General features: G+C 39.2%; 1 protein-coding gene across 2 annotated transcripts in view; it reads right to left on the bottom strand.

The window, feature by feature from the left end:
* ube4a (ubiquitination factor E4A (UFD2 homolog, yeast)) overlaps positions 1 to 13,200 on the bottom strand; it is a 20,701-nt gene extending 7,501 nt beyond the window's left edge. The window contains exons 1-16 of one of the 2 annotated variants that reach the window (XM_008425635.2): positions 13,092 to 13,200; positions 10,966 to 11,141; positions 9,214 to 9,387; positions 7,431 to 7,543; positions 6,512 to 6,664; positions 6,250 to 6,409; positions 5,944 to 6,146; positions 5,659 to 5,850; positions 5,245 to 5,578; positions 4,295 to 4,421; positions 3,897 to 4,204; positions 3,589 to 3,721; positions 2,758 to 2,948; positions 2,344 to 2,444; positions 1,429 to 1,542; positions 1,107 to 1,281 (exon numbers count right to left, since the gene is read on the bottom strand). In XM_008425635.2, the coding sequence (XP_008423857.1) occupies positions 1,107 to 1,281; positions 1,429 to 1,542; positions 2,344 to 2,444; positions 2,758 to 2,948; positions 3,589 to 3,721; positions 3,897 to 4,204; positions 4,295 to 4,421; positions 5,245 to 5,578; positions 5,659 to 5,850; positions 5,944 to 6,146; positions 6,250 to 6,409; positions 6,512 to 6,664; positions 7,431 to 7,543; positions 9,214 to 9,387; positions 10,966 to 11,101 (2,614 nt within the window). In that variant the 5' untranslated portion in view covers positions 11,102 to 11,141; positions 13,092 to 13,200. Of the gene's footprint in view, positions 1 to 1,106; positions 1,282 to 1,428; positions 1,543 to 2,343; positions 2,445 to 2,757; positions 2,949 to 3,588; positions 3,722 to 3,896; positions 4,205 to 4,294; positions 4,422 to 5,244; positions 5,579 to 5,658; positions 5,851 to 5,943; positions 6,147 to 6,249; positions 6,410 to 6,511; positions 6,665 to 7,430; positions 7,544 to 9,213; positions 9,388 to 10,965; positions 11,142 to 12,758; positions 13,033 to 13,091 lie in introns of those variants that run through there. The other variant, XM_008425636.2, reaches the window with a different exon arrangement.
* Between the last annotated feature and the right edge of the window lie 1,001 nt (positions 13,201 to 14,201).

Here is a 14,201-nt window from a genome sequence, read left to right as displayed (position 1 = left end):
GGATGGATGGATGGATGGATGGATGGATGGATGGATGGATGGATGGATGGATGGATGGATGGATGGATGGATGGATGGATGGATGGATGGATGGATGGCTTAGTTAACCCTTTCAAATATTTTCTAATTCCAACACATCTTTTAGGTGAGTTTTGTAGGAAAATGATTGAAACAGGAAATGAACACTTTAGTAAGTGTCACAATGAATTTTTAAAAATCTCAGCCTGATTTTGCATCCATGTCCTCCAAAACTGTATTATGGACCAAACACACCATTTAGCTATTCTACCTAATCTGGGATTTGCCCAACAATATAAGTGGTTTCCACCCTTTACATTGATGTTCATAGTGAATTACAGACTGAAATTCCTGTGTAACTGTGGGATGTCCCCTAATACAAACACTGTCTTCCCAGTTGGTGTTAATCTTCTGTTGCTTAAACTTAAAAAGAAATTCATTCTTTTCCAACTCTAAAACACAAAAACGTGTCAATAACCCAGAATACTGCCAATGGCAACAACATTTTATTTTTAAAGAAAATGTCAAAACATTTTTTCTGAAGGTCCAGTTGAGGTAAATGTTTAATTTAGTTTGGCTTATTTGTTTATCATAAATATTTCAAATACCATAATATATATTTAGATAACTATTTATTTAAAAAGGAGGTAGCCAGAAGTATAAACTTAACTCGACTGTGCCCCCTTTCATTGATGTGCCTTACTTTAGATATTATTCTTTAAAAAGCATGTAATATTTGATATGAGGTGCAACACTTAAAAGTCATCCTGAAAGTAACAACATTCTCTCTTGCTCTGATACTGCAGATGGAAACTAACATGAGCTAAATCTGGTGCAAAACATCTTTTATTAAAGTTCATTGAACATTGCCCTTGTTACGTAAACTAATAAACTGAACTTACCTAAACTATTCAAGCATCACTGAATTATAAAACGTTAGCTGTAGATGATTGGTGCATGCCTCTCAACATTTTCAGGTAAAATGTTATAATTTCAATATTTGGAGAGATTATACTTAAACATTTAAATAATTTTCAAGGTAAAACAAAGGCTTATTATTTTGTGCAGTGTTTTTTTCCCTGCCTGACCTGAGGTAAGGAAGGCCAGTGTGCCGATAGTCTCATTGGACATGATATTGTGGAAGCGTCCCAGTTGTCCAAACATCTGCAGGCTTGACTCCTTTTCTCTTCGGACATCAGGGGCCAGGCTTTCCCACTCCCCTCTGTCCCGCTCAAGCTGCAGAATCTTAATTTTACTCAAGTACTGCAGGAAAACAAAAACAAAAACTGACTTTAGTTACGTTGAGATCACAGCTAATGTTTGGGGTTCCCAGTTCATATTTGACACGAGGAACAAATGTGTCTTCATTGTGTTGTATGTTGAGAATTAATCTTCACCGGGCGGACCCACCTGGATAGCCTCATCCAATAGGAAGATGGCATCATTCATGAGCAGGTTGAGGAACCTGAGGAACAGAGGAGGGTTCATGGCCTCCAGGTTCTCGGATGCATAGTTTGCCAAATGCTGAAACAAGCATGAAAAAAGCAGATAATTCAACATAGAATCAGAAACATTTTAATTCATACTCCCATTTAACCAACAGCTTTCTTACTTTTTAGTGTGTTCAGAACATTGAAAAATTTAAGAAAGCATCACTGAACTAGAAGAAGATGTTTTTGCACCACTTTGTTTATTCTTGGTTAAAGTTTTTTTATTCCTCTGGAATGAACCTTAAAATTATAAAATAGATTATCGGACTTCATCTGCTCTGTGACCAAACATCTACATTTTCAAATTAAAAGCCAGCCAGATCATCAACTCTGCATTATCTTTGAAAGCTTTACACCAATGTCTGTCATGAACATCAGCAAGAAAGTTAAAGCATATTTTCATGCTGTTATCCCACCCATGATGTTCGCCTTTCCTGCTGTCTTTAATTACTGAAGTGAATGAGACTGAATTTAGCTTAGTATGTTTGGACCAATTTCTTATAATTTTTTATTATTGCTGTGAATAAAACAAATGTTCAGAGGAATTTAATTGAGCTGAATTGAACGGAATCGAATAATAGCTGAAAAGTTATTAATAAAATAGAGTTCACTTAAACAGTGCCTAGGTAAACTGAACTAAACTGAACCAAATTGAGCTTTTGTGTAACATATACTACAGGGCTTAAAGATGCTATACTGGGACAGCAAAAGAAAATCATACAAGAACACTTCAAAGTCAGAAAAACATCCAGGTTTCTAGTTATAAAGAAATACCTTTACATAAAAAGGCAAAGCATTGAGATAGGTAAGGTTCAGACATCGTTCGTTTATTCACCTTGATGCTCTCTCTGTAGCCGTCTTTGCTCCACATGTACCTCAGAATCGGATACATCGGTCTCCTGTAGTTGAATTTCTGTTCAAACTGATGAGGGTCACCTGGGTAAAAATGGAAAGAAAAGTTAACAAGCTAAACTCTGCTTGTTTTACACCAAGCAGATTCTCATACTTCCAATAGAACTCACAGGTAAACCCGCGCAATTAATCCAAACTCACAGACTATGTGAAACATCCAACTTTGATCCAAATCTTGTTTTCAGTACTGACCTGTCTTTTTAGACGAGGCTGATTTAATCGTAGTCTTAAATGATTGTTTAAAATCAGTAGTAATGACGGAAATACAAAATCGGGAGCAGGTTCCGCTAGATAAGACGTGGACAAATTTAACCCTAAGAAATGAACTTTGACCTACCTGTAAATTCAATGTCGACAAACACAGTGATGAGGGCCTCAGCCAGCTGAGGTGCATGGGGGTAGGAGCAGAAAACTCTCTCCCTCTGGAAAACGATGGGCTGAGAAGCACCAGGAGCCAGTGGCTCCATGTGAGGCATCACGGCTTCCAATACTTCTGCAAGCTTTGCTCTTAAATGGGGATTCTTCATCCTGGTTCGCATTTCAAACATGGGGGATCACAGAGACAAGTTGAAAGCTAAATATAGGGCTGAAACAATTAGTCAAAAAAAATGTCCATTTGCTGCAAGAACACACTCAGAGCAATAACTAAAAATGTTATAAAAAAATGTATATATATTGCATTTAAGATAAAAATATATATGCTTTTCTTTAAACCTGTTCTACTCAGAACTGCTCTAGAGGCAGTTTTAGCTTCACCTAGTTCAGATTCTGTAAAAATCTATTATTAAGCCCCTTTTACATCAAATTATTAATCAGTAAACCTATAAAACAGTCAACAAGTCAGCTCTAAGTTGTATTGATGCCAAGTCAAGCAGAAAGACCTGAGATTTTCCACACGCTGATGTTAGAAGGATCTATTTAGCTGCAGATGCGTCTTTTGCTACAAATGATCAAGTGTTCACTGTAGGAATCTTCTTGTTGCATTTTAGGCAAGAGCATTTTGGTTTTCTTACTTGAAAAGGAATTAATGTTTTTAATTATTTGTATTTTTATGTAAAATAAGCTTAAGTAGTTACATGAGAAATCTGCAAACTGTGGCAATTTTTTTCAAATGCAATTAATCAATTAATCGCCAGAGTAATCGATCACTCAAATAATCGTCACGCACTTCTCCACGTTTCCCATGAAGACAGTTATGAAGTTAAGGATCTGCTCCAGGCTTTCCGCGGAAGTCTCCAAGATATCCTCTGCAAAGCGGCGCAGGAAGATGAAGAAGTCTCCCAAGTTTTCTGCAAAAAACTCTGACAAAAAACAAAAACAGTCCAGGTTTACTCACGGCTGTTGTGTTCAGGGACTTTCAGCTTTACTCAATGAACATATTCTGAGTAACTAACCACAGCCACATTACACAAACAGCTGCAACCATTTTAAAATGTATTTTATTATTCCTCAGCCAAGCCTCTGACTCTGACATACCTGGTACGTAGCAGAGCATGGTGGTGTGCTGCGACGCCAGGGGAAAGCTGAGTGCTACATGTTCGGGCCCCTGGTTTCCCATGCTCAGCTGAACAAGCAGAGCAGCAGTGGAAGCTTGCAGGTTAAGGCAACATTGCAGCATGGCGGGCTGCGTTGTGGCAGCTTTGGTTGACAGATACACGATCATTAGACGTTCAAACTGCTCCAGGAGCTGCTCGGACAGCGGGCTGCCTGCGCGCTGGGCGTCCTGCCAGGTCACCTGGAGCCGATGGAGCGACTGGTTCATCTTGACCATCTGCTCATGGAGTCTGGGCGGACACACACACACAAGTACAGGGTTTAATAAAAATGAAAGCGTTTTCTATAAAACTGGGAGATTGATGTCAAGTGATTCGTACCGGTGAAAGCCAAGATGCAGGGTGAGCTGCGTGAAGACGAGGTTTTCAGTCAGCAGGGTGTAGGTTTGTGCAGACTCCACCTGCTGCTGAAGGGGCAAAGGGGTCAAGCAGGTCTCCTTCTCAAGACCTGGGAAAGGAATATTTACTTGGTAATTAGTAATAATTCTAACAATTGTTCCGTCAAATACTGCAGGCATCCGCTACACCAAAACAAATACATAAAGTGCTTTACAAAATATTCACATGCCTAGAACTTTTTCATATTTTATGAATTTACAACCATAAACCTTTTTGCATTTTATGCATTGTCCTGCTGCTGCATTCGCGCAGCAGGTCTAGATGCTCACTTCCAACCGCTAAAATACTTTTTTTTTTTCTTTGCGTGGTTGTTCATACTACTAATTAAATGAGATGTCAACTACACTTGTGTGTGAATGGTTTACGACCCAAAGTGACCTGTTTGAATGCCAGAAGTTGTGGGATTGTGAAATGCTTCACTGACACAAACTTCTTCCGTAAGTTTACCGTTAAAGTCCGGCTTCTTCTGGAGCAGAATTAGGTCAGATAAAATGCGATGTGACCGTTTTCGCTGCATATGCTTTGAAAACAATCGACCAAGTGGTCGAATTAGTACCACATATTCAAGTGGCACACGCTTCATACTTTTTGTTTTGGGATGGAAAGATCCGAACTGGGCTGTTCAGTCTGCCGTGACATGTCAGATATAGGTGACATATGAGCAAAAAAAGTGGATTTTGGTAGCATTTGCCTGATGTGTGCTTCGGTGTAAATATTTATTGCATCTTTTTCATTCTATGGCACAATTATGTGCTTGTTTGTGTAGGTCTGTCACATAACACTCCAATTAAATCCATTAAAGTTTGTTGCTGTGACGTGTCACGAGTGTGAAAAAGCTCCAGAGGCAGAGTATGAAAACCTCATATAATGACCTCTTGCGTGGATACTGCGATCACGTCGGACTTCTTCGCTCAGGTCTTTGTGGCAGCAGTATGTCGGGTCGAAGTCTAGCAGCTTGGGTGAACGGGGCTTGCAGAACGGCTGGCACAGCTTCAGCAGAACGGCCCCCAGGTTGAGGAAAAACGCATCGGAGGCGTACATTTGGAAGAAGAGCTCTGGCACCTGGTTGGCCCATATCTTAGCACGACCCGCGTTTGCCTCCAGACAGCGGCCAAGCCAGGTGAGCAGCAAGTGGCGCGTCTCACTGGCCGGCTGCAGCAAGCTCCTCAAGATCTGGTGCAGTTTTTCATGAAATTGACCCATGAACTGCAACAAGAAGAATTTGGCGAAGCTTAGTTTCCTTCTTGTAAAAATGCCAACAAAGCAAACTGATTACGGCCATATACCTGGTGAATGTTGGCTTCCTGGACCTTTGTCTCCTGGGCACTGGAGCGAGAAGGGTTCAGGAAGTAGCCATGGCCCTCTACGACACCCGGGGTTTTCAGCAAGCAGGATATGTTCAAAATCACCCCCAGCAGGCTGCTCTGGTACTGCAGACCATTAGCTGGGTCTTTGGGCTGAATGTGCTCCATCAACACCTGCAAACACCAAACAGGAACGGACGGGATGATACTAAAGGACGGCCTCGTGACAATGTGGCTCAGATTACACGTCTGGTTTTGTCTTCTGACCTTGGCAATGTCCTTATTGTGACAAAAATAGAGGAGAACATCCAGGTAGTAGTAGAGCAGAGGCTGGCAAAGGTCCAAGTCTTTGATGCGCCCCTGGAAGATATCAAAGACCGGAACTATCACCTCCTCAAAGGTACGCACCTCTTGGTCAGAGAATATGCCTGCAAGGACCTCCTCCAGAAACACAATCATGTCCTCGGAGCCTAAAACACCGGGAGTGTGTGGGAAGAATATTTTACTGAGCACAGACGAAGATGAAAGTAAAACTGATACAGTCAGGACTCTTAGCTCCAAAGATGGACCTACGTGCTGATCTGAAACCGTCAAGCCACAGGTCCAGAAGCTGCTCGTAGACGTTCTGGTTGACGTAAATCTCTGGGGTCAGCAGAACGGTGCGCGCGTTGGACACTGTCAGGTTCTTGCAGCGTATGGCAAACGAGTGTAATTTCTCTGGGACTTTTGTTAACTGATTGCAAAGACAAAAATTAATTTATCAAGTTACTTTGGAAGACGGGTGATGCTTGTGATCCAATTTCAGTAAAAATTCTTTAAAGGAAAAAAAGTGCACCTCCTCCTTTGCCCTCTGGTAAGAAGCAAAGAGGTAAGGGATGGCACATTTCTCTCCAGCGTCCCGGTCAGCCGACAGGTTCACTGCACTGCAGGAGGTCATGTAGATGAGATGGTTTCCTGGCTCCAGGAGCAGCAGGCGGTTAAACAGAGCCTACAGGAGAAGCAAAAACACCCCTGAGCTCATTTCATTCATGTTTCTAAGGCAAAAGACACTGCTACAAAACCAAATGCTCTCTAAACTGAATCAAAATCAATGGTAGTAGAGTGCTGCTTAAACATTTTTACAAAATAATGTATGGTTTAGCAGTGCACCAGTTGCAGTTTTTCTGGCTGGTTGTCAATCCAGGCAAATTTTTATGCTTGAAATGCTGCTAAACATAGCAAGAAAGTCGTCAATTAGCAACAGTGGGGTGGCTATTATTAATTACAAACATGCAGACATGACCTGGTGGGCCGGCCTGTCAGTCAAACCTCTGTCATGGCACAGCAGAAGAGGACAGTGGCTGATTTTTGGACCTTTGCAGAGGTAAATCGGTGGATAAAATTGGCTCCACATTTAAGTATCGGCCGATCACGATCTCCCAAAATTAAATCGGAGCCGATAACTCAGCAGGTTCTAATTAAATTATATGATATTTTCTGCGGTTTTTGTCAACAATTCATGAAAAACTACCAAAGGATATATAATAATGACTAGACTAGATTAGAAAATAGTTTTTTGTCCCTCAATAAGGTAATTCCTGGTCTACAGCAGCAAACAGGTAGCAAATAAAAACACACACTGTATATGAAATAATAGTTAAAAAGAAAAGCCGGGAATAAACCAGAAATTTAAATTGAAACAGCTGCTGTCATGCTGGAATTCAAACATATCTTTACAAATTGTGCCATCTATAATTTTTAACATGGTTTTTAACCTGCTCTACGTTGTCCTTGTCCAGCCAATCCTGGCCGTCCAGATCTGCAGCCATTTCTTCCAGGTAAACGCATCGAGGAGGGATCCCATTGCCTCCTCTCAGACTGGGGTCGCCTGGCGTGAACAAAAGAAATCCCAAAATTAAAATATATGATATATTTCAAACTTGACATAAAGTAAAGAATAAAACAAGCAAAATACAAGTTTATTCCTGAAGTAAATCAAATATACCCCCCCACTCAATAATAAGCTACACTGACTGGCCTTTTTATCAGATATTATGGCAGCAGATCAACCCATTCAAGCATCGAGATGTGGGATTCAAGAGGCCTTGAAGATCTCTGATTTATAGAGAACGATCCAAAAAAGTCTGCAGTTTTGCGGACAAAAAAAATAAATCCTTGTTGATATCAGATGTCAGAGAACGACAAACTAGTTTGAGATGACAGAAAAAAGTTTCACTAGCTCAAAAGAATTAATGATTACAAGATATGAACCTGGCGGAGAAGTTGCTCCAGCAGCAGAAGCCTACACCCAATGCTACCGCTGTCTGCCAAGAACAGGAAATGAGGCTATAATTCACACATGCTAACAAAACATTATCAGATTGGAAAAACATCGCCTGGTCCAATAAGACTCAAAAAATCAAATAATAGGGTCAGAATATGGCTTTAAGGGGCGGTGTTACGTATTTTCCAGGCACATAGTCCGATTCTATAACACGGTCAAGTAATTGTTTTGCCTTTAGTTGTTATGAAAATGCTGTATCAACATAACTTAAAAGAAATTTGACTTTGCAACATAGCTGTATCCGACCCTTTGGAATTGGGCCTCTCCCTCTTGAAGAAGCTCCAACCCTTTCCGACATGCCCCTTGAACACATCGTCACAGCAATGCTCCTCCGTTATGCCACTTACAACCGTTCTGAGGAGTGAGAGAAGTAGTTTGTATGATAAGCTCAGCAGACTACCACTTCCACAAGTTGTTTGGTAACTGCTGCTAGTCTGAAGGAGCTGAGTGGAGGAGTTGCAGGAGAGGAGATCTCTGTATGGGTGGGAGTTCAGCTGGAGGCTGGGGACCGCAGCCCCAAGGCGGAGCTTTAGATCAATAGGCAGGTTCTATAATACATCTTGACTCATGACTCATTTTTGAACAGTCTGTGTGATGAGAGACCCAGCCAGCTCACAGCAAGGCCATGCAGTGGTGGAGGTCTTTGTGTCATCTGTAAGTGCGGTGACTCATTTCTGCCTGGAAAGTTTGACTTTTAAAAGATAATGAGTTGCATCCAAGAACGTCCCCAGAGCAAAACAGACCCTGCAACTATTTATGATCAGTCTTGTCATCAGCAAAGCCTCTTGCTTTCAACTGCGCTTTTCATGTGAAAGAAAGACCTCCGGGGAAAACATCTTTTACTGGTAATATTCAGCTGATTTACTTTTTAACTGCATTTGACAGACTTGTCTCGTCTCAGTTGGAAAATCATCTGAGAAGATCTTACCTCAGTAACCGTGATCTCAGAACCGAGGAGTTCCCTGAGATACTGCTAGAGTTAATACCAAGTAAGACACACTAATTACTAAGTACCCCTTGATTTTTGGATAAAACACAACTTCTAAGTACTAGAAGATTTTACCAACTGGTGTCACCTTAAAGCCAAACGCACTTAAAAGCTGCCATACAGCATTGACCCTCTGCTCTGACATATTCATCACAATATCAGAACGCCAGGCTGCGAGTGTTTTAACCCAGCAAATTTTGCCTCAAAATAATCAGCCTGTACTCACCGTTATCAAGCGTGATCAGAAATATTCTCTGGATCATGTGGTTGACATTGAGCTGTTCACAAAGCTCCTGCCGGGACCGGAAGGAGCGACTGATTTCTGCTATGGAGTCGTTGTCGTCGACGCTGTCAGTGGCGGAGACCTCCGACTCCGAGTGGCTTCCTCCCGAGTCCTCCGCTGTGGCAGCAGACAGAGCGAGGTCAGATGAAAAGATTGTATTGGCTTTGGAAAGTTAAATTATTACTAATTAACCTCTTAGTCTTCAAGTGTTTATGATATACGACTTTATACTTTAAGAGCATCACATAAACTCTGCAAAAGAGTCACACATTTCTGTTTGGTTTTTTGTCATTTGTTTTAACAATGGCAATAAATTTGATGCCTTTAGAAAACCTGTTTATTAATATAGAAAATATATTTGTGGGATTAAGCAGAAGAGTTGATTATGTGGGTTGTGCCAATGGAAAACATGTAAAAATCTCTAAACTAATGCTGCCAAAACAGCTTTTGGTGGAGGCAGTGTTATGATGTGGAGGGGCAAAATTATTGACACCTCAGGCAGAATTACAATAAAAGAAAATTTCATTAAACCAAAGAAGTTTGTTTCTGATAGAAAACAACACAAAATCTCCCAGAAGCTAATAAAACTGTGTAAAATCAGTATCAATTTAGATGAAAAACTAAATAAACTTACACTTAAACTGACATTCAAATAAGAAATGGGCTATCAAAAATGAATTATACCATTTACAATGGAAAAGTCTTCAATATGATGATTGAAACATTGGCACTATTAACCAAACACACATTAAATGTCGTTTGGAAATGGATAATGAAGGGTAACATAAAGCTTTCTAAATCGACTCCACCTCAAACCCATTGAGTTCATAGTAAAAAACCAACAACCCTGCTAATAAATGTTGAGTATCTCGCCAGAACCGTATTGATATCCGGAAAAATCAGTTTCTCTGAGACTTGGTGAAGGACAATTTAAGCAAATATTGGTAAACGTGTATATATTTTAGCCTGTTCCTATGTAGATAAGAGAAAATGCACAATAGACTGAAACTTGTGCATATGACTCCTGTTTATAAAATGCACTGAAATTGCACCTTGTACAATAATTTCACACCAGGTGAAAAAAAACAGTTCAAATGAATCATTAAAACCTTCAAATCCATTTATGCAAATGGTAAGTGTGTATGTAAAGGAAGTAGGTCATTAAATAAATAAATAGTTTTAAAAATGTAATAAAAAACAATTATTCCTCCAGTCGGGTAATTCTACAGTAAAACAAGGTAGTAAAGATATGAAACTTTTACCAGTTGATGAAATGACATCATAAAAACTGGGACTTTATTTAATTAGTCTGGATTATTATTACTAGTGAACAACTGGCATAAACAACAGATGCTGCTAATGTTTTGCTAAAACCTGCTGTGACTTTATTTTTTTATAAAGAAACAGCAGAGATGAACTGAGGAACTCAGCAAGGTCAAAACAACTAACATCTCTTAAAAGTAGAGGAATACTGAACAAAACCTCTATGCACTGAAGCTCCGTGGAGGTTGAGCTAAAACTGTTTCACTGAGACAACAAGGACGAAATAAAGTCTTTTGACCTTCAAAATAAATACATAAAAACATGTTTATTACCTTTATCCAACATATCAGGAAGGCACATCGCAACAAACAGTTCTGTACTATACATTCAGTGTGTGGATTTTGTAATGGACTGACTTTTAACTCTACTCACATGGTGGTTTAGAAGTTTGCGGTTGCTGTTGTGGGTTTTGGCTTGATGCAAACTGCTTGGCATCAGCCAGTGAGGTGAAGAGGGCAACAAAGGGGTTGCAGGAGATGTTGTGATTGTTGTTGCCCTGGTCAGTCATCTCACTGGGGCTCAACACTCACTCCATTTAAGATCCCAGCCTTTAGGAGCAATGCAGAAACAGCAAATATTGATCAAATAAATCACACGTGTCAAACTCAAGGCCCGTGGGCCAAATTCGGCCCGCCAGAGCTTTTCATGTGGCCCTCTAGATTCTAGACTAAACACTAAGTGAGCTTAAATATGTTATCAATCAAGTCAATGCAGGTTTTATCTGTTTACTGTCAAAGTATATCAATCAGTCCCTCCAGTTTCTTGAGAATTTTTGTAGAAATTCACGTAAAATCAACAAATCCCTCCCATTTTTTTGCGCTAATAATTGGGAGTTTATTGCATATTTTTCTCAAAAATTGTCAAAAACTTTCTTACTTGTATCAAAACATCTGCCTCAGCCTTAATTGATGTCAGATTAGAGTCTATGATCTATTCAGCGAGTAATAAAAGTCACATTTACTGTCATAAGTAAGCGCAAATATTTCCAAATTAGTACCACAAACACTTTGATTTTTATTGCAAAAAAATAAAAATAAAAAAATCACAAAAAGAATCACAAAATCCTGGAGGGACTGAAAAGATGTCCAATAATATTTAAGAATTCATTGACATTTTAAAGTTTGTGAACAAGCTTTATCAATACATTCTGTCACAACCGGCCCTTTAAGAGTATTTATGATCTCGGTTTGGCTCAAAACGAAAATGAGTTTGACACCCCTGAAATAAATGATCACATTAGTAATTACTGTGGTCCAGGTGTGATGTTAATGTTATCACAGTCTCTCATGGTGAATCTCCACTCAGCTCTTACAACCTCTAACAGGTCTTTTTTCCAGGATTGTCTCATATTTAACTGTTCGTCTTTCCATCAACTCTGACCTGCATCGTGATGAGGCCATGTTTTACCTTTGAGCGGTGAATTCAGGGTTAGTTTTCCAGTAAACACGTTTTGCGTGGAGGCTAAGAAGCTACATTTTGCTCGTATCAAGGTCGTAATATTGAAATGTTGTGATGTGAATCTCAGTTGCAACGTTGTTTTCTTTCCTCTTTAGTCTTCTGTGATTTCATCACAGTGACTTTTAGCATTTTGAGCAAAGTTATTTGTCTGCAGTGAGACTCTACCTATTAGATTAGCATGTAAAATGTCACATTACAATTATTTTGTAGAAGCGTGTGTAATTGGCCTTCCACTTCAATGATACACCATCTTCTGTTGGTTGAGCACATAAAATAAAATAAAACAAAGCACAGTCAAGTTTGTGGTTACAGTTGAACACATTTTCAAGGTTATGAATACCTTGCAAGAAGGTGACCACCTTGACGAATGTGTTTTCATATTATGCTCAAAAAGTTTGGATTTCTCTTATTTACAAAAAGGAAATTATCGTAACTCAATTTCAGTTGGTGACAGTGATTTACGTTTTACGTCATGTTCTGAGCAATTACTATAAGAATACTGCCGTTAGCACCAAGTTTACCAATATTAACTAATAAAGCATCTGTTGGAAGCTGACAAAAATAAACACCATCACAAAATACCGCTTAGATGTACCCGTTATTGAATGCATTCGAAGGTTTTCGATGTGAAACATAAAAAAGACCGTGTGAATCTACAAAATCTAACAGAATGAACATCCATTGCTGCTATCCAACATGCTGCTCACCTGTCAACAGATTAACCGTCGTCTCACCATACTGGTCACTTGAAACAAAAACTCCTGCATTTATTTAGCTGTCTCTTAGGCTTATTTCGTTCTACACTAGAGATGGAATAACAACCACTAAGCAGATTTAAAAACAGAGGCCGGTTTCGACAGTTAACACTGCTTAGCTAACTGGTTAGCAGGTGGCTAGTTAGCTCTTACGTGGAGCAACAAGCTAAACTGTCATGCCGTCTCCATGGTTCAGCTTCAGCGTTTGTTTAAACTCTCAACACAAGGACTTAGCGTGTTTTCAGTCTAAGTAATGTGTATAAACAATATAGAGAGCTGCCGTACCTGTCTGGTAAGTAGATGTTGGAATATTTGGTTAGAAAAAAAAAATGCTACAACGAAGCCAGGGGGGGCAGTTCCTTAGTAAACAGAAACGTCATAAATGTGAGACAATGTCAAGGCGGCGGCGGCTTATTCAGTTATTTGTTTTACACAGTACACAGTAGTGCAGCAGTGTAATTTACAGAGCTCATCTGGTGACATGGGACAAAATAAAAATTGTGTGGCCACGACTTAATAACATTAATTATTATTATTATTATTATTATTATTATTATTATTATTATTATTATTATTATTATTATTATTATGGTGATAATAATAATAATAATAAATTAGATCTAATTTTGTTGTATTTCAAACTGGGACTCAGACACTTCCGGTTAGGCATGGAGTATTTCCTAGCTAGAGATCCTTAATTTGGCCGCTTAAAAAGCAGGGGCTAAACGCAAGCAATACATTGACCTCAGGGGAAGTCTTTTGCAAAACAAAATGGATTAAAAATAAGTTTGCCAAAACGATACAAACATAGCCTAAAGGTTTTGCAGAATGCCACAGATGCAAATGGTTGTTCCACAAAGTATTGACTCGGGTGGCTGATCACAAATGCATGTTACATTTTGTGTGAACATTTTTGAAAACTGTTTTATTGTTTTCCCATTTCACAACTTTGCACTACTTTGTGTTGGTCTCTCACACAAATAAATAAAAGATTGAAGTTTGTTGTTGTAACGTGACACAATTTGAAAATGAAATCCCACAGAGGACAAATGCCAAGATCACAAAAAAGTGTTGAAAAAATATACAAAAGATTAACAATAATAACAACAGCAATGAATGACAATATACTGTACAAGATTATGACGTGATACAGTGCAGTTATTAGAAATAGCAATATTATGCTCACCATCCAAAATATGCGACTGAGTGCGATAATTTGCATACATAATGTGCATGTGTATTGTCATTAAAAAAATAACAGACTATTTACAATACAATATATAAGTGCAGCAGAACTGTTATTTATGAGTAAAAAAAACAGAGTAAATGACTGTTCAAAGGCCAGTGGGGAAGTAAACACATTGATTTTGGTAGGTTCGATGTGTCTGCTCTCAG

The sequence above is a fragment of the Poecilia reticulata genome, linkage group LG13 (genome assembly GCF_000633615.1).
Source record: "Poecilia reticulata strain Guanapo linkage group LG13, Guppy_female_1.0+MT, whole genome shotgun sequence".
Taxonomy (NCBI): domain Eukaryota; kingdom Metazoa; phylum Chordata; class Actinopteri; order Cyprinodontiformes; family Poeciliidae; genus Poecilia; species Poecilia reticulata.
The sequence above is the reverse complement of the archived record's forward strand: the minus strand, read 5'-3'. Positions and strand labels throughout refer to the sequence as shown.